This window comes from Cyrtonyx montezumae, unplaced genomic scaffold (genome assembly GCF_038088225.1).
Source record: "Cyrtonyx montezumae isolate F1298 unplaced genomic scaffold, pur_monq_1.0 scaffold_5, whole genome shotgun sequence".
Taxonomy (NCBI): Eukaryota; Metazoa; Chordata; class Aves; order Galliformes; family Odontophoridae; genus Cyrtonyx; species Cyrtonyx montezumae.
The window spans coordinates 11,685,976-11,706,944 of record NW_027072056.1 but is presented as its reverse complement, the minus strand read 5'-3'; the positions used below and the strand labels follow the sequence as shown (position 1 = coordinate 11,706,944).

The 20,969-nt window shown below is 38.5% G+C and overlaps 1 protein-coding gene across 3 annotated transcripts; it reads right to left on the bottom strand.

Moving 5' to 3' along the window:
* Positions 1-400: 400 nt before the first annotated feature.
* AGTR1 (angiotensin II receptor type 1) lies at positions 401-19,536 on the bottom strand. Of its 3 annotated transcripts, none has more exons than XM_065747772.1 (3): positions 19,452-19,536; positions 14,811-14,915; positions 401-2,459 (listed from the first exon to the last, which is right to left on the bottom strand). In XM_065747772.1, the coding sequence occupies exon 3, from the start codon at positions 2,404-2,406 to the stop codon at positions 1,327-1,329; it is 1,080 nt and encodes a 359-aa protein (XP_065603844.1). In that variant the 5' UTR covers positions 2,407-2,459; positions 14,811-14,915; positions 19,452-19,536; the 3' UTR covers positions 401-1,326. The 3 variants fall into 3 exon arrangements, with proteins under 3 accessions (XP_065603844.1, XP_065603845.1, XP_065603846.1); XM_065747773.1 differs by having other exon boundaries at positions 14,811-14,877; positions 19,452-19,530; XM_065747774.1 differs by lacking the exon at positions 14,811-14,915 and having other exon boundaries at positions 19,452-19,530.
* Positions 19,537-20,969: the final 1,433 nt, after the last annotated feature.

Sequence of the window (20,969 nt, the reverse complement as noted above, 5' to 3'; positions counted from 1 at the left end):
AAATGGGACTTACTCAGGAGCAAATATTTTCTGGAGTTCATTATCCAAGGTTATAAGGATATGAGTATTTAATGAGTTGGAACTTCCTATTACCTTTTCCACTTCATTTATATGGAGTGTTTGAGCCAGATTTTTATTCTGATCTATGCTAGTATAAATTTGAAATTGTTCCATATAAATAAAAAGTGTTTCTACATGGAGCAAATAGCTCTAATTCCAGAATCAGTTTCATATACCTGAAGAGCAATGAAGTAAATGCCAAGAACAAAGTTTGGTCCTGCTAATTTAGTGATATGACTAAACATGACTAATTGTCATGCTTTTGTCAGAATCTGAGCTTTAATGTCCAACACTTCTGAAAACTGAGGAGATCCGTTCAGTTTGGTACTTGTTCCATAGAGTACTCTGGTTATCCTACAAAAATAGCCTAAAGGTTTCTGATTGCTTCTGTCCTTCAACTTCTGTTTTCAAACAGTTACATAAAGCATGGAGTTAACCCATCCCATAAGCAGTGTTTTTTCAGAGTCAGTATGGCATGTCGTGGAGGAAAGTGAGGAAAAACCCTAACTATGTGTCTGTATGTATATATTACTAATATAAAAATACTGGGATAAAGCGTTTGAAGAAACATTTGAAATCTCTAATTATCAGTATAAATCTAAAAATATATTTATTCTATATTTAATAAATAAACCTGCATTTTATTGCATATATTATGATATTTTGCTATTTAAAAATGGAAAATAGTAGCACAAATCAGAATTAGGCCAGTTTCATGGTCCTTAAATTTCAGTTTAAGTTGAAAATTGGGCCTGTAGATAAAGCATATATTTGGAAAACAAATTATAAATACAATGACATGACTCATTTAAGAAAAGAAAACAAAACACAACAAACAGCCTATGAAGTAACAACAGCAAAACCACAAACCCTAAACCAAGCAGTGTAGTTCCAACAGCTCTTGAAACAAAACTTGGCTCACGAGTGCAAAACAGGTTCTTCGTAATTCCCGTTGCTTACAAAAGCTTTTCCTTTAAGTTCAGAGATCTTCTGTAGTCTTGAGCAAACGGCAGGATTCTGGCAAACTCTGATGTACCTGTCCTACCATGTATGTCTCTTTCAACAAAGTAAAACAAAATGAAAGTCAGGCAGTCCTCTGCACAATGTAAAATAGAACGCTACTGCTAAATCTTTATAGTGTGATTTTTCTAATGTTTCTATAATGAGCAGTAAACTGTGATGACTGGGACTGCAGATGGATTTTGTCATTCTTGCTGTTTCGTGCACAACATTGTTTGGAGAAAAGAAAGTATATAGTGTAATGAATCACTCAGTGTTGAAAGACCCAGCAGTCTTCTTAGTGGGCAACCGTATATTTTCTGGTGGTCGATATGAGAGGGAGCTCATTTTGGTAGTGAGACTTGGATGTGTGCTGACATTTGGTGGAATGTATTTTATTAGCTGAAGGAAGTATTTTTTAAAGTTTTTTCCAAAGAAAACATAAAAAAAAGGATTCAAACAGTTGTTAAAGTAAGCAATGCAAATAGTGAAGGGCATAGCTGTATCCACAATATCGGTGATTTTGCAGTCTGTTATTACATGTAATTGAATTAATACATCCAAAAAAGTGAACACTTGATGAGGAATCCAGGAAAAGAAGAAGAAAAATACTATTGCCACGATCATCTTAAAAATGTCATCGTTTCTGGTCTTATTTCTTTGAATTTGATATGCCTTCTTCAAGGTCTTCCAAATCAGGGTGTAGCTTGTTAGTATGATGAGAAAAGGGATTAAAAATCCCAGCAAATTCTTGGATAAACCTAACCCAACCCGCAGAGTTGTGTTATTGTTGTCATATCGAAAGCCACAGACTGTCATGTTCAAGTTCTCTGCAAAAAATATATTACGATGAATGATGACAGGCAAGCTGGCCACACCAGCAAGGAGCCAGATGACAATGCAAGTCACTCTGGCAACAAACATGGTACGACGGATTCGTGACTTCACTGGATGTACTATGGCCAGGTAGCGGTCGATACTAAGACACGTGAGTAGGAACACGCTGGCGTACAAATTGAAACTTATTCCTGCTGACGCTAGCTTGCATAAACAGTTGCCAAAAGGCCACTGGTACTCCATGGCTGTGTAGGCTGCCCAGAGTGGCAGAGTTATTAAAAAACACAGGTCAGCCAGTGCCAAGTTTAGCAGAAAGATGCTGGCCACGGTTTTTAATTTCATGTAGCAGTAAATAACAATAACGACCAGGCTGTTTCCAAATATGCCTATAATGAAGATGATACTGTAAACAGTTGGAACCATAATGTAGATGTAACTGTGCCTTCCTGAAACAGGGCAGTCGACATGAATTCTCTTAACAGTTTCTTCAGTAGAATAGTTTGGGACCATCTTGATTTCTTCTCCTGTGGCCTTGTTTCAGGGAAATAATGTGAAGATCAAACCTGAGGGGGAGGGGGGGGCAAAAAGAGGAAATAAAAACAGTTCACGATTTAGGGTTTTTTTTTTAATAAGTTTCAATTAAACCTCAAGATTTTATTTAATTTTGGGGATTTAATTAATGAGGATGCAATTCATTGTAGCAAATTCCATTGCTTACTCATAAGACATGGAATAGTCAGCAATTGATCTGCTTCTCATTAACTGACTTCTGACTATGCCTCTAAGTTGAAAACTGGGTTATAGGCACCCCGTTATTAATCACTACTCTTCCTGAGGAACAGAGGAAAAAATGGAAAGTAGTGGAAACAGTTTTTTGCCCTTTTAATTTATACTTGTAAATATACAATTTATTGGTGTTTCCTGGCTTTTTTTCCACGTGCTTTTCTTATATAGCTAATGCTACAGGTGTCTCATGCTTTTCCTCAATTTTATAATTTCTGGGCCACATCTTACCCTCATCTGTGAAATCTTCTTCCAAAAACATGAAGGTAAGGTTATTTTCTGTCTTTTAATAGAAGCAGTAATCTAGTCTTCAACCTTCAAGTTGTGAACTTGCAGTTCATTCTCTGCGGAGTTGCCTCAACTACAAAGCACTTATCTGTCTGGAATTTGCATTGGCTTGAGTAGGAAATTCACATTGTGTTTCTGTAGAATCGTTTTTGTTTGGAAGGCAGGTAGATGGAACCAGCAGTTCCTTTTACTTTGCTCTTTCCTGATTTGGAGTGAAAGACTGGATTATATATTACAGCTTTGCTACAATACCTATAGCAAGAGCTTTATTCTGACTCTACAGGGACCTGGAAGTTAGCCGTGCGCTATGTAACAGTTAAGCAATAAGTAACAATAATTAAAAAAAAAAAAGGGCCCAAATCAACCAAAGAATAAAAAAGTGAGGGGAAAATTCTTTTTCTATAACTGATGTCTTGATAATCTGCTGACCATTACAGCTTCTTGAAAATACTGGGAAAGCAGACAGCCACCATCTTAGACTGATAAATGTAAATCAGCTAAACCAGTCATAGGACCATTAAGGTTGGAAAAGACTTCTAATATCATCTAGTTCAGACATCCACCTATCACCAATACTGCTCCCTAACAACGTGCCTCACTGCCACATCTCCATGGTTTTCGAACACCTCCAGGGATGGTGACTCCACCACCACCCTGGACAGCCTGGACGTTCTTTATCAAGAGTGTAGAAATTTTTCCTAACATCCAACCTGAACCTCCCCTGGTGCAACTGAAGGCCATTCCTTCTCATCCTAAAAGTCAGGGAGCGTCAATTCAAAAGTATTCAATGCCTTTGAAATAAATAAAGGGAGGGCTGAGAAGGAGGGGAGGGAGAGCTATAGAGCTGTTTTTCAGTGTTTTCTCAACTGATTTCTATTTTAAAGTAGACCTTGCACAATACAACAGAGGTAAGAGTGTTACGAGTTGGCTGTACATTGTTAGTTTTCATTTACACTAAAAGTATTCAGTGGACTTCTTTCAATTTTTGAACAAGGCTCCAGATTAAAATACAACTGGTTAATGTGATTAAAAATAATAGACTCAAAATAGCAGATAGCTGTACATTCAGAGTCTTTATTTAGATTTTTTTCCTATAATCAAGTGCTATATCTCACAAGCAAAGCTATCTGGATATCTCAGAAACTATGCTTAACTCTGAATACTGTTTTACTGTGTACATAAAGTACAAAGAAATGAATTCAGACAGAGTTCTTATTTTGACCTCTAAAGTGAACAGTGTTCTGTTGGACTGTAAGTAACCTTAAATATTCAGAAGCTACCTAAATTCTGTCTGTGTTAGAACTATGACATTTAACTATGAATGACCAAAAAAACCCAAAAAAACAATCTGTGAAAATCTAGGCTTCTGCTTATTTGTTGTAAATTAGTAACTGCAGAAATAGAGTCTGAGGATGTTAGAGGAAGCACAACTCGTGCTACTAATTTGTGTACCAAAGAGTTGAAGTTGTAGCCTTAAAGAAAATACTTGTAGACCACATGAATTGTATAAAAAATTGTACAAGCACAGCACCCATTTGGTTTGCCAGGGCTTGTGTGTTTTGCAGGACTAACTTCCTTATTAATGATTTATGACTTTAGCTGTGAGTCTGATACTAAACCTTTTCCAGAGTGAATAAACAGCCAGTCTTCCCTCAACAAAAAAAAAAAAAGAAAAAAAAGAAAAAAAAAATAGAAACAAAAATCAATGGCTATTATCACAGAGTAATTTTTATTGCTGTCTGCAGGATCCTGACAGCTGTCAGCCCAACCCAGTCTGTGCTGCCTGAAAACAAGATTAAGTGAAATATACTGGCTTTACAACAAACAAAAAACCTTGTAAAGTCCCTTTTGTATGAACAGTATATGTTCAGAAAGATACTTGGTGTTTCAGTAGTGTGGGCTGTGTTGTTAAGGAGGCAGTTGCTTATTATTTTCATTGCTAGCACTGATATTCAAGGCTGGGTTGTGTGGGGCCCTGGGTAACCTGATGTAGAACCTGATTTAATGGGCGGTAACCCAGCCTGTGGCAGGAGGGTTGGAACTAGATGATCTTTAATGTTCTCAACTCAAATCATTCTATGATTCTATATCCTTTGCTTATTTAGCCACTGAGATAATGGTCAAAAGTTTTCACTATGAAACGAATGGTCAGCATTGCAAATCAGGCCTGCAGTAAAGTAGACAGGGCCCAGTTGAGGCTGAGAAAGACCTCTAAGTCTAAGACTAATGATTATAAACATTTTATATAAAGCAGATGTTTCCATGTAGGAAGTATTGCATGTTGTTTGAAAGTGTTGCAGAAATAGGTGGTTAGTGCAACTTCCAGCTCCTAGAATTCACAACAGATTAAACCACTGGCCACTTAAATGCAAGTACTGAAACTGTGCACATAGATAATTCCATTTAAAACATCTTAAATGACCTGAGTTAACATAATGATAATTGGATCATTTGAAGGCTTATACGGAAGGAGCTTTTTCTGCAAAGACTGAATTGATGTGATTGTGAATGGCGTGCCAACATCAATCTTAAAGCAAATTATCTGGTGAGCAGCAAACCCCTGTTGTATGTTACTGTCCTGTTTGACCTTTTATCTTTTTTAATTACAGTGATTATAATGAGTCACTGATAATGAAATGCTTCAGACTGCTCTACCAACTATTATTTACCATTCCATTCATTGCTTCTGTTGGGTGAACACGCATCCTAATTAAACTGCCTGTCGAAAAAACAAGGAATGCCAGGCCTGAACAAGGTAAACAGCACTCTGCTTGCTGAAAGATAAGATCACACTGACTCTGGCTTTCTGTGAGAACTTTGTCAGATATAAATAGGTAAGCAGATGTCACATGTCAGTTTTTAAACAAAAATGTGTTTTTAATATTTGCTTTAACACAAACTAAGTAAACTACGACTGAACAACCCTGCCACCGTACCATTAGGAAATGTGGAGATTTTTTTGTTCTGATGGTAGGTGGATTATTTACTTTTCTCACAAATTAGATGATATTACCATGTTGGAGGATGATGTATTCTAATTTTATATAAAATTATTACACAGAAAGAAGAGCCTGTAAAATGTTCAGAACAGTATGTTCAATATCTTAACTACGTTTACTTTCTTGTGGTACAAGCATTTTTCCTTGAGAGTTCAGCCCCCCCTTCCTTTTCTTATTTCTTATAATCTTTTCCTACTTGACGAGAAACAAATGATGCTTCCCAAATGCTTTACCTTGCTGTGTTTTTTTTTCTTACCCAGCACTGCAGCCCCCTTGTTCACAGTATTTTTAAAAATGTATTTATTTCCACTTGATGTGCCCACTTCAGCCCCTTGCCTTCCTGGAGTTCCTGAGCAGTACCAAGCTCATATTCCACAAATACCCTGCACCAAATGGAGTAGGAACCCATCCAGAGAAAATTAGTACTGTTTAACAAATACAGATTTAGAAGATAAATGAACATAAGAAAAAAATAGAGTACAGTTCCTGTCTCTCTGAGCAAATATTCTTGCAGAAAGCCTGTGCTCATGTAATCATAAAACCATTCTTCAGAGCTGGGAGAAGGACTACTGCTTTAGAGCCCTGCGACTGATGTGACCAGTCTGAAGAGGCCAGACATTCTGCAAAGCTGTACATGTACCTTACTCCAAGTTCTTTTGTTGCCTCTTCTAACAGTCAGTTTTTTCCCCACTCATAGCCTGCAGAAGTATTTTTATTCTACAGTTGGTAAGTGAACTGAAGAGGGAGAGCAATGCAAACACTTAGGCAAGTAAAAGGACACTACTGGAGCCTTGCAGTGTGCCCAGGCCTCCTGTATCAGTGCTACTTTCTTCCACAGAAGTCAATGTCTGACTTCGTGGTGAGTGACAATAAGCCAACATACTGCTGAAATGTAACTGCAGCAGGCAGTGTGGAACTGGAACTCTGTCTGTGTGTTGGCTCATGAGCAGCAAGAACAGAAGTAGGCTTCAAAAGATCCCTATCTGTAACTGTCAAGTTGGGTGTTGCTTTTGCAGTTTGTGCAAGTGGTTTGATATGAGAACAAGCCGCATCTGTGGAACCTCGTAACTGGCTGTGCATCTTCTCTGTATAGCTGTGCTCCTGTTGAGACTTGCATAAAGCAACTGCCACTCCACTGAAACTGCTGTCAATTTTGTGGTGCTTTACTAAGTGCCTGAGTCATAGTGAGGTACTTAACTTTTTGCTTCAGAAGTATGCTCTGGTACTTCTGGAGAAAGTACTCAATTACTCTTACTTATTCCATAAGGCAGGTGGAGCATCATCCATATTTGTGTTTTGCAGCAGTGGGACAATGATCTAAAATAAATTTTAATTAACTTAACACAGTGCAAGCAAAACACATGTGGCAATTAAACTTTTATTTATGATTTATTACTTTACTGCAATTTTGAATCACACAGAGGTGAGGTGTGCACTGCACACTTCCCCATCGCTTTCCATCTATCTTTCAACTTTACTAAATTTTAGACATAAATTTTATGTAAGAAAAAGGTGAAATAATGTTTTCATCTGGAAATATCAGTGCTTGCAGAGTGACTGAATAGTAGAATCAGGCAGGAGGCTGTGACTTTGAATGCTTTGTTTTAGGAAGAGGTGGAGGAAAATAACAGTTAAGCACAGTGATATTTGAATTGTGAACTAGTATAATGTATATTTTGACCACTAGAGGTCTGTATTTCCTATTTATTTCCTATTCAAGTGCCATCATTTTTCAAATACCAACTTAAAGATTATTTAACATGCAAACACAAAACCAAATTCTATCAAAAACATCTGTATTTATGTAAAGTATAACATACCATGTGATTCATTTATAATTTCTTTTATTACTAGCTTATTATCAAATTTCCTTCATTCTAGCATGTTTCTGTTCTTGCGGACCTTCAGTCCAGTTCTTCCACTAGTAAGTCGTGAAGCAAGGCCCTGATGCTTTTAGACATATGTAGTTAAACTATAAAGCTTTCAAGCTAAATTTAAAAATGTATTTTTTTTAAGGTATTTTCCCATTTTAAGACAGTCGTCCATATTAGAAACTAAGTTGTGGTTCTATGATATCTAGAACCTGTAAAATGCTTCAGGACCTCAATCAATTGAGGCTGTGATCATGCTGGTAGGTTTATTACCAGGGCACCTTCTGACCACATTTGTTTGAAAGAGAGAGGGAATAAACTTTACATTATCCAAGTCATCTGCAGGTGACAGTTTTGGGACCAAGGCCAGTCTTGTCACTGCAGCTTCTGTTCTTAAGCAGCCCTAAGAGTCTTCTGTCAATCCCCAAAGTTTTGAAGGCAGTGGAGAAAAGTACCCTGCTCTTGCATGGGGTGCAAGAGATTTGTTCTTGTTCTAGGACGCTATGACCCAGTTCAAGTCCTTACAATTGAAGAACTTTTTAAACAGGAAAATATTGGCTTCAGAGAAGCAACATCTTTATTAAAGCTCTGTAAGCTTTGATAAAGCATTTAGCAATACTACTATGTAATATGTGACAAACTTTCTCTATGCCCTTTCCAACAGCTAACACTGCAGTAAGATCACAGATGTTACTGTTAGTATGGGAAGAGAAAGCTTGGACAACTTTTTGTACTCTAGTCGTACTTTCAGGTTCCAGAAACACTGGAAATACTTATACATGCAATTTGGTTCTTTGGCCACAGTTAACTACCAATTCCCTCATCTGTGTTTTTGTTTTTTTTCTTTCCCCAAGAATTGGGAAATTCTGATATATGTTTCTATAAAGTTGTATTTGCCTATATTAGAGCCAAGGAAGCATTGCTCAACTGCACTAAAATTTCTCAACCTCACTAGAATGCTAGCATTGCAATTTTAAGGTTATGATTTTTTTTTACAGAAGTTTGTTGATTTGTCCACAGACCATTCATTATGAATAGATAAAATGCCAGAAGTATTTTAGTTCATATATTTCATTTTTCTGGTTTTTCAGGTTTGGACTTAGCAGTAAACACTGCTTTCTGGGAGTTTTTCCTATGTACACACACAATTTAGTTTTCTGTTAATGGGAGGAAAACTATTCTTGGGTTCAATAAGTGGACATGTGGACTTCAAAACATTGAAAGACTAACATTCTCAGCATGCAGTGTGTTTATCTAATTTCTTGGAAATTTTGGTGAGGTGGAGGTTTATAGATCACTGGTTCTGGCTTGATCATGTAGCCAATCTGGGTAGCACACAGTTTTCCATGAAACTTTGATCTCTTCCTTCCTTGTTTATGCTTAAGAGTGATCTGTTTTCATTCTTCGACCAAGACTGTAACAATGTATTGCAAACTCTCTAGTGTTTAGTATGATTTAAGTATTAGATGTATTGTATATCCTTAAGAGGTAGGAATGTGAAGTTATCCATGTAGCAGTAACTTATGAAAAAATAAATAAAATGAGAAAGTAAGATAAATTCTTAGCTTAAGACTTCTAGTTCAGTGTCCTTAAACTAAACATCAAAAGGTAAAGCTTCTGAGATGATGATGTCTGAAAATGGAATCTCTAAGTGATATCTCCATGTCCCAGGACACTTTCTCAGCTGTCTTGTCAGCAATGAAGTTCTTTCTCTCATTTAGGTTATTAACCTATACCTGAATTCCTTTTTAAAAATGAGATGAAGCAGAAGTCCCTCTTCTTGTTTATAGCACAGGGTGAAAAATTGTCACTTTTTCTCTAAAAGACAGAAGACAATTGGATATATCAACATTTCAAAATGAGGGCATTACCCATCAGCATGGATTATTTTTGCATTACTATTCTATCAATTAATTTTACCAGAAAGGAAGACTGGTGACCAACAAGGAGAGAAAAAATATTTATAATCAGCAGGCAAACCTAAAGATTACTTATCAGGGACTTATCAAATCTTCTTTTTTTTTTTTTTTTAACAGCCCCATTTAATGTATACTGCCAAAAAAGAGAAAAGTGTATTTCAAATCACATTAGTTCTAGAACTTCTAAGGTTTTCAACATTACCCCTCAAAAATTTTTGGTTAATGGAAGATGCTGTTTTATTCTAAAGATACAGTTCAGTGTATATTCATAATTTCAGATGTGATGTCTCGTTATGTAGTACCCTTAGGCACTTGGAAGTACCCAAAAGAGTCCACAGTTAACAGGAATGAAGCCATTGAGTCCCAGAACGAATAAAAGTGAGATTAGTTTGAGCTGTGAAAGGTTACATGCTGCACGGTTACTTTCTCTAAATGACAGTAAACGAGTGGATTAACACGTTTCCTTTATTGCAGCCAGAATTGCCTATATAAAATATAGTGTGTCCCATGTGATTATTTTTAATAAAAGACAGAAATCAAATTCAGGTTTGCTAAGAGCAAGTTAAATAATTTGATGAATTTTAAGTTTATATTTTGATAGCTTAGTTGCACAGAGTAAGAAGTTTTAAAGTATTTTTTTAATTGCACAGCAGTGCACATTCTATCCAAATGTAGCTTCTGGACACCTAACATCATGCATCTATTAGCATCGTTATTTCCACGGAGAATGAACTATAAACTTCTACAGTGAACTCTGCCAACCTGAGGCATAAGGGAGCTGTTATTAATTCTTGGCTTGATTCAGATCTATGTTTCAGGCTTACATTAAAAAGGCTTTGGAGAGATAAGGTGGGGGAGGACTTAGTGAAGTAAAAAAGCACTGCAAAACACTTATGCCCTTTTCTAATAGAAGACTAGATACTGCATGTGAAATATCTGACATCCTTTCAGATCATGTGTAAAAATCACAGTTTGATTTACTGGGTGTTTCATATACCTATTAATTAGTTTCTGTCTTTAAAGCTATGTGGTGCCCTTCACTGAATCTTGCGGATACTTTCAGAAGTGTATGAAAATAGCAGTCTGCCATTTTTACTTTTTTTATTTCCCAAGATGTGGGAGAAATAGTGCAGAGCACTCAGGGCTCAATAAGGAGATACAGTTTTCCATGTTGTTTGGGAATATCATCAGTCTCCGATCATTCACACTTACTGAAGTGAATATCTTAAGTGCATCCTTAGTTCTGCTGTCAGTATGTTTATATCACTCGTTGGTTTCACTGGGTCAGTGAAACATAGCTTTTATCTGGAGGCTAATCATGTTTTGTGAAGTAAAGGCCGCTTCCACAAATTGCTCTGAAGGCAAGATAAGAGCCTTTCTCATCTACTGTTGCTTGAGGATGAGACAATGTTTTGAGCAGCACTGAGATATCTATGGGTTTAGCCTGAAGATCTTATCTTCTTAAAGGTGTCTGAAAATATAGAGAAAATGCTTCCAGCTCCATATATAAATAGGAGGTACCACTTGTTCCAAGCGTTGCTGTGGCCAGAACTGGATCTAGCAGGAAGAAACAGTACACACACAGCTACCTTTATGGAACTGAGGACTGAAAGGGAACACCACTGAAATGGTGCACGTGAAATCATCAAACTGAGCTCACATCAGATGCTTGAGGAAAGGTGAGTTTCCTGGATTTCTTTTCCTATTCATATGATCTCATTTTTTCAGTTTAACCGGTTAACTTGTTTGTACTTCAGTCACTCTCTCATTGTCTAGTTTTATTGAAGAAACTTGTGTTGTGGTAATGCCTGTTTATGGCACAATATTCTCACTGCAAATTTTTAAAACTTTTTGGAAAAAAAAAAAGAAATGTGGAACCTGAAAGGATTGAAGATCCTGTGACAGAAGTGATAGAACTGTGTTTCTGTACTTTCTTGTAAAACAGTAAGGAAGGTGCTCCAAGAGCTTTTGTGCATTAACTTCCTCCAAGTTGTAGAGCAAATCAGCAACATTTTGACAGGTACTGAAATACTGTGCTGTGGGTGAGGCCTTAATCCTATATGCTACTCCGCAAAAAGACTTCTTCCTGCCAGTAAGCTAAATCTGTGTGGAGCCTTGGGGGATCTAAGAGCTCTGTATGTCTAACACACAGTCCTGTCTGTACATGGTACTTCTTAGTTCTACCTTTTTTCACCTGAAAATACAGAAAGCATACATAAATATACAGAAAAATGAAAGTTAATAAATAATAAGCCAGAGGACACTTCTCAAGTTTGAGAAATGCATTGTGCAGGGCAATAACAGGCATTTTCATCTGCACCAACAGCTATTTTGTCAAAATTGGGGAGAGGAAAAAAAATTTGCACACTCCTATCTAAAAAGGCTTTCTTTCACTGAAAAGCTCTACTGAATTGCACTCCTGTTTCTCACCTATCACAAGTGGTTAAATTACCTGATAATGTTTTATTTTAATAATGAAAACAATAGCTGAAAAAGAAGCATTCATGCAGATGCAGCATTCATATGTGGTCAAAGACATGTCAAAGCATCTGTCCCATTAGTTAAAACTTCCACGTTAGCTAGTATAGCACTGCATTTCTAGTATCATGGCTGGTGACTCCTATAAAACTTCCTGCCAGTCAAGGCGTTATGGCTCTGGGGAATAACAAATCTTACGCTGAGCACTTTTTCTTTTGACTTTGTTGTGAAAAATGGTGTTTTTCTTACTGGAGAAGTTCTAAAGCAAAAGCAAGCATATTGTGAATTTCTGTGTAAGGAAATGAATGTTAGATTTCAACGCCCATGCTCAAATGAAGCTTTGTTTTCCATGTGTCATAATTCAGTGCTGCATAACAGGATTTGGTTCACTGGGTCTGATTGAGACTCTTGATTATTTTTGTTATATTATTAATTTAGATATTCTTATGGTGGGAAAATACTGCACTATGGCAATCTGCCTCAGAAAAGACTTTTTTTCCTTAAATGAGAATGTTAGTAACAGCCTGGAGGGAAAAGTTAAAAGATTAAAAGCAAAGGATCAGCATGGAGGCTTCTTAATGAATACCTCATTAGGGTCAGAAAAAAGGAAACCAGAGGCAGAAAGGAAAGAAAATAGTATGGGTAACTGCTGAAGTACAAGAGTTTATTCAGACACCTCCCCTCCCTTTCTCCCCCCCCAAATCTTTTAAAATGGTAATGCAGCTAAGCCCAGGAGAAATTAGTGGCATTGTACCTGTTAGTAAGTATAACACTAGAACATACAGGCCCAGTCATGCTTTCACTTAAACAAAACTCCTGTTAGGGGCACTAGGAGAAAATCTGATGAGCAGCCAAACATAAAGATAAGCAATGTATCTGATTTTTTTTTAAATACAAGTCAGCTGGACTACTGAGTTGGTAAGGGGTTAATCAAAGAGCACGAAATCTCAGATACGGATACCATAATTCAAAGCACTGTAGAATATCTTAACTGACCATGAAAAAAACAGACACTGTGATCCCTAGTGCTTTGTCTGGAAAGCTGCACGCTTAATAGAATGATAGCAAAATAGATGTTCTGCCAAATGTGTATAACTTATTTCCTGTTTTGTTTTTTTTTTAAATGCAAAACTTGCTCATTTGTTTTGAAAATAAAATTAATTAGTGAACTCTCTTTACCATTCTGGCTCTAAGAATTTCCCCTTATGGGTACTGAGTACAAACAAGAGAGATAACAAAACCAAGGATTATACATTCCAAAAAGGTGGCTTACACTTGCCCCACCCTGCTCCCCCTTCCCCAAATAACCCAAATCCAATAAAAATAAACAACCAAAACCATTAAAAACAAACAAAAAACACCACAAAAGTAATCTCATATGGTGTGAATCATTGCATCCTCAGTCAAGAGCACTCCTGGTTCTCAAGCAAACATAACTTGGGAAGATAGCACTGTGCCCTCCAAAAGGTACCATACGAGCTCTACTTCACTGCTAGGAAAACCATCAATGAGGTGAGGGATGTGTGGCTGCCCTGCACTGACATGACTTTTTTCTGACGGTATGCATAAAAACTCTTGGTGAAATGGAACAGCATGGTAACCATGTACTTTTAGCCCCTTTTAAAATATATTTTATTAAAAACACATGTGTACATATATATTTTTTTACCTGAGTAAAGCCTGATTTGAGAGAAAGTGCAAATGTCCTATGGTAAGCTGCTGCTGTCTAGTTAACATAGGCAATAGTAAAACAGACATATCTAGAGAAGAGTTACAGTCCTGCCCCATGTGAAGTACAGTACCTGTGAAGGGAGAAACTTCTGGGCAACTACCAAGAGTAGTAGCTGACTCACTCTTGAGTTCATAGAGAGGAAAGGAAAATTGTATAATCATTTAGCTTGAGGTTACAGGAGAGGAGAAAAGCTAAAAAACAATTTTTGTAAAGAAACTGAGAAGGAGACATACATCTTACAAACTTAGACTGAAAGGGGTATGCATGGTTTCTGAATAAACAAGTTCAGTCTGCATCTTTGTACGTTATGTGCTGGCTGCTTCAAGCAAAGGGTCTGTCCAGGCTGTAATAATTCTAAAGGGGGGGTTAAATTGAGAATAATTGTCAACAGAATGTTTTTAGGAAAGTCAACTAGTGCATTTTTCTCTCTTGCGTAAGCCCAATATAAAAGTACAGCTGTTCAGTGGTTTTCTGGAATGCTTTACTATTTGCATGAGTCCCTCTCTGCTAAAAAAGCTGAGGCACACTGCACTCATTCAATGTAATCCTCTCAATTTGCAGAAAATTGAGAGGACTCAGGAATGCTGTTTTATTTTGTGTTTTTTTCCTGCTCCTCATCTACTGAGTATTAGATTCCACTAGCCAACTATTGATCTGAATTTGACAAAATTGTATGACCCAGAAATAAAGGATCAGATGATTTAGCTGAAAACAGCCATTTAGTTAAATCACTCTTTGTTCTGCCTTTAACTCTAATATTAGCCTTTACCTCAGACAGTGAAATTATGTCTAAATATTGACCCTACCCAAATTCAGTACCAGTTTTAGATACTGCCAACGTTACCTTGTGCTGAAGCTGGCTTTTTGTCTTCAATCATGCCACTCATTGCCAATCTGATCTCACTTTCCTGCTGAGAGGTAGTCTTCAGTTATTACCCATTTTCTGTGCCTATAAGAGAAATGCTACTCAACTACAATAAAAGTAGATAAACACCACAAATAGTAACCAAGCATTCTAGCTAGTGTTGTTATATAGTGGATACCTGGATGGTTTTGCTATCAAGCAAAAACCAAATAGAATGAAAATTGTAAAAGATGCCTAACACCCCCAAATCTGTAGTTCTTTCAGATGATGGTACAACAGAGAATAGTTAACAGCATGTCACTCTAAGCATGGTATTTTCCTACCCTTAGTTGCAATTCAGTTGAAAGCTCCAAGTAATTTTAGTCTAATCCATCATTTATCTGAGGGTAAGTCAGTAAATCATTAGACCAGCTATTTTATTTCATGTGCACTTTGTCTCAAACAGTCACAGCTGTTAGGATTTACAGTTAAGATAACCCCTTTTCACTTGCTTGTTACAGTGCAGGTATATATATAAAAAAAAGGTGCAGATATAACTTCTTGTGTTCCTTCATCAGATTTGTTAATTCCCCAAAATGTTCAAAAAATAACACATTCTTCTAGAATACATCTGTCAATTTTGCTGCAGGGAGGCAAAGGGTAAGTCTTAAAAGATGTTATACAACACAGTATAAGTGTTCTGAGTACAATGACTATTGGTGGAAGTGATTTTAAGCGACAAATTTGTTGATAGAAATTGAATCAAACCACTGAGGTTAGCAAAAGCTTACTGGCTTGCTTTTGCTGCAGGGTTTTTGAGACCAGAGAGATGTGGCACAGAATGACACCAAGATTAGTAACTTTCTGTGCAATAGCTACAGTATATGGAAAAACAGCTCCACTGGAACCTTTCTGATCTTCAGAATGCAGTGTCTGGACCTCCTGTCTGAGGTCCATACACATTTATACTTGAACTGTAAACCCTGCTGTGTCTATTTAAAACTTTTTAGTGTGTTTGAACTAGAGCTTGCATGCAAAATGTTCAACTTCGTGTAAAATGTTAATGCTAGAACTGCTCTCTGATTCACTTGGAAAAAAATATCACACCTTTAGAGTGCAACCTGTCTGCATCACATCTTCATAACTAGCTAGGTTTGATTCTCACTAAGTGCAACCCCTTTATTCCTGTTAGTGTGATGTTAACTAACCATACAAGAGTTAAGAAAGAAAATGTCTTCACTTTTAAGCAATACGTATTTTCCATTTGTCTTCAGAATATTTATAATGTCCCTGTGATGCTCTGCACTCCTCTCTCCTAGGTTCTCAAACTTGATCCTAGCAATGCGGAGGCTGACTTCTTGAAAGTAGTACAGCTTCCCAAAGGAGGAACTGTCAGAAAATCAGAACTACTACTACCCAAGAATGCAGCAAAATTACTAATTAATATTTGAGTGGAACATATGGCAGAACACATAATATGAGTGCAAAAGGACAGTGTGTTACTAATAGAACAGTTACAAAACCAAGAACATAAGGCACAGGCATCAGCAGTACTCCAGGTAAGGCTTAAAAATTGCAGTGAGGTTACTTGAAAGCCTGGAGATTAAGCTAAACAATGCAAAAAGGCTGCCATGGGCCTGTCGTGGCTGTTCCAGCTCTCACAACTGTGAGCCTTACCAGGCTTGCAAATCTGAAAGGATTTTGAAATTATACTCTCTGGAGAGAAATGATGGTTTAAAAAGAAGATGCAAGAATTTGCAAGGGGTCTGATGCACAATTAATCTTTAGCTAGCACTGGAATCCAGATGAATTAATACACTGGTGCCTATTTCACTTCCTCTTTTCCTTTTTGTTCTGTCATTTGTTGGAATAGATATGATCCAATTTCACACTAAATAAGCAGTCTCTGTTTTGTCTGTGCTGTTTTACTTACCTGCCCATAATAATGAAGCTACCTTCATTATATCTTTGGGTGTTGGGTTGTTGTTCAGACCTCTTTAGGTTAGCATTTTGGTTGCCAGAGGAGATATGTTGCTTGCTTGCCAATATTCCTGTTGCAGACAGGTGAGGGTAGACTGCCTAAGGAGGTCTATCCTTAATAACCCATTTGCCAGCTCAGCTTTTGTGCGTAATACATTCAGGTTTAGTTTTAGTCTATTTAATCTCTTATTAGAAAAAAAATAAAATAGGAAAAAAAGCACAAGATCAACCAAGTTGAGAGAGTCATAGTAGTTGATTGTGCAAATCTAATCTAATTTAATGCACAAATAACCATGTCCAGTACCCAACTCGTGACAGAACCTGAACTTCTATGAAGTCCCCAAAAGAAGGACAGTTGAAGTGTAGGACAAAGAGATGTGCTAGCCATTAAGAAACAATTGAATGGTTCCCACAGTGTGATTAGATGTCCTAAGATTTGCACAGCAATGATCCTAAGACAGTTTATGAATACTTCTGGTGACACTAGTAGCTTCTGGACATCACATAGGGAGCTGCTTTGGCAGGGGAGTTGGACTAGATTATCTCTAGAGGTCCCTTCCAATCCCTACAATTCTGTGATTCTATGAAAGTGATCAAGTACAAGTAATTTATGACTCCTTAAAACATCTTCAACTGGGATTATAACTGCATAAAATTTTAACTAGAACAGCGTATTATGAGTTTGTAGTTCATGCAGCTTTATATTACCACTTTAATAAACAGATCTGTAGCAAAGAACCACAGGAAGTGCAAGTAGACTCACTAGATGTATTCCTTTATAGAAAAGAGGATAAAAAGTAGTAGTAGTGAAGATGCACTGTCCACTACCTGAATTTTTTCATGTGAGGCTCTCCAACTGCTATCTGCATGTCTGTAAACACAGTCCCTATTTTTCAACAGAATTATTCCAGGAAGTGTAAATAAAGCACCATCTTCGTTCAGCATCTGTCTGTGTTTCTACAGTACAGTAACCAGTAGCAATAAGAAATGAGATGCATTTCTAGATACTTTCAGATATTGATCATAATTAAAGACGATCATATTCAGTAGGTAGCACATGCAAATCTTGCATCTTCCTGTTCCAAACAGGTTGCAGAATTGTGTCATTTCAAACTGGAAGGCAGGACTCCCCTCGCTTCTGCTGCACTGGATTTCAGGATGGCAATTGCTACGTTTTAAGCCAATAACTTCTAGTCACATTTCACATATGCTGTCCAACCCAAGCAAGGTACTTTTTCCAAGCAATAATGCAGGAAATAGTTCTACTTTTGCCTTATTCCACTGCAGAAATTAACTTTTTCCATTCACTCTCTTGCTAGAAGTAAGGAGAGAATGAGACTAATGATTTCATGATAAATTTGACTTCCATCTCTGAATTGTACCGAACATCTTTATTTCTTATCTAGCAACATAAACTAGAAAGGACTGGTATTCCTCTGCTCTGCAGTTCAAAGTAGTAGAGGGGAAAAGTGACAAATACCATGGTCTTGCTGGAAAGGCACATAGTTTAAAATTCTTAATAAATGAATGAAAGCTTAATCTGAGGGCTTCATATTTTTGAAAGATGCTACAATCTAAAGATTATGACGGCAACCAGCAAGAGGGACTGACGCAGTCAGGGGTGTGAAACATTTGTCAGACACTAAAATAGAGCCATGAGAGCCCTCCTAGATCACCATGGTAATTACCTGCTCCAGGCCATACTTAGTCCTCTTTGCTCTGGCAAAAATCTAATCATGTTAGTGGTGTGGGTTCATGTAGGTGAAAAGGTACGACAGTCCCTTCTTCTCCTGCTCCCTGCCTCTACATAAAAAATAAGCCCTTTTTGACATCATCCCTTTTTGAGACTTGTAACTTGCCTGAGTCTGTTTAGTAGACTGCCCCATGCTATGTAACACAACAGTCAAAACAAGTACTGCTACTAATGGAAGTGATGGAAATTTACAGTGAACTGTAGCAAGCTCTGGACAGAACCCTGCTGTCATTTATTGCCATACAACTCATTAATTCTAGTGCATTTGTTAGAAGTGTAGAAATTGGCAAAATTGAATCCTGCAAAGTTACTGCTTGTATGTACTGTGATCTGATGGTTGGAATTGCTCAGAAGAATAGTGCTTCAGTATCAGTAAATAACTGATATTTAAATGATTTTAATGTATGGACAGTAGGAGGGCAGTATTACAGAATTTCACCTATTAATGTTGAAAATGCTATTAATATTAATGTTGAAATGTCGAAATGCTCATCTGCCTATACCCAGGGGTAGGAGAGCTGACTGCTGGGGAGCGCCTGGCTGGTGAGGAGGCACCTGCTGTGCGCCGTGCCATCAGACAGAAGATGCCTTGGCTTTCTCTTTAGGCTGGTGACAAGACAGGAGTGCTCATGCACGTGGCACAGCTGTGAACGTGTGGGACGTCTGTCTCCAAAATAAATACGCGCTGGCTCAACAAGTGGTTCTTGAGGTAGGGCGTGGGGCTTAAATGCCTGCATTTTATTCAGGATAAGGTGCTTCGTCTGCCAACTCCATCCTAACCATGCCCAAACGCAGCCGGACCCGACCCTACCCAACGAGCCACAGCCCCCTTCCTGCCCCCCCGGGGCCCGGCAGCTCGCTCCCGGCCGGGCTCTCTGCACAGCCGCGGAGGGCCCTCCCCCCCTTACCTGGCTCGGCAGAGGCCGTGCACTGCCACGGGCACACCGACGGGCGGACGGCTCAGCCTCGACGGCTGCGGCACGGCGCCGTGCTGCACGCCCAGCTCTAGCCGGGCTCTCCCTTCCCGGCCGCGCCTCTCCTGTCGCTCCGCTGCCCGGCCCCTCGCTTTATAGCGGGGGGCGTTGCAGCCCAGCCCAGCTCGTCCGCTGTCTCTCCCCACCCATCTCCCGGGACATCCTCCCTCTGACCCGTCTCCCTCCCTCTCCCTCCCGCCCTTGCACGCCGCCCAGCGCTCTGCTGCCCGCTGTGGTCCCACGGTACCCGGGCAGGGTTTGTCTCGGTGCGGTTGGCAGCGCGGAGCAGGCTATAGGCAGTGCTTATGAGTTTGCCCTCGGTTGTCTGAAGAAGGTCTCTCTAGGGCCGTGCAAACGTTTCTACTTTCACTAAGAATTACACAGGCTGTCCGTGGGCACTCCTGAAGTGATCCGATCGTCGCTAGTGAGGCTGTGATATGAACACAATAAATTTAAAACTTAATTCTCCGGGAGTGGGGGAGAGAAGGAAGTAGGTCTGTTAACCTGTATGTCCCAAACGTCTTATGGATTTCCTAAAGGAGTATGTGTGATTGCTTGATTCTCTCTTTTTCTAAACCTGGATCTGGTAAACAACAGGGAGCACCCTCCCAGCCTGGGTTGCTGAGGCTGATAAGCTCATCAGGAGCGGCATTTCACAAGTTCTGTTTTATTTTAAAGTCATCTGCCCATTATTACAGGCAGAGCTAGTGCTTCCAACGGGACCTGAACATTGCAAATCTGTTAGCTGAAACAGGTTCTGATAGAAATAGAGGATTAAGGTGCATTGCATGAATTTAATTGTTCCAGGCTATCTCTGATGGATCTTGGAGATACAAATTCACTGGTGACGTAGTCCTTTGCCCTCATCTTATTTGTGCTATGTGAAGAAAAAAATCTGCCTTCTCATCAGTGCAACAGTCAGGATCAAAGCAGTCTGTATTGGCTGCTTTTGCCCTCCTGACACTTGGGGAGTTTGTAATTGGCTTCCTCTCTGGAGAGATCATGCTGATATATCATCTAATGATGAACTATGTGTGCATTCACAGCTTTGCTATGATGGGGACTGGAAGCCACTGCCAGTAAGTATTGTTCAGGCCTTTTCAGTCCCTGAAGCCAACTAGCGCTGTTTACTCTTTATTCCCATATATGTTATTGGCTGTATTATGTGGGACTCCTGCCATATGAGACACATTTATTCAATCCAAATGTTTCTTTGTACATATGTGACTGATTACACAATTCTACTGAGTATTGATGTATTTGGCAGATATTACCAGGGTAACAGGCACAATTCTGTCTCAGTCCAAGCCACTGGATGGAACTGACGGGGAGGAGACCTCTGTAAGGTGATGCTTACAAGAGATCACCCTCAAGTGATCTTTTAGTTCTCCTAAAGATAAGCTGAAGGAACTGAAGCCAAATCTAAATGCCAGCATCGAATCCTGGCCACTC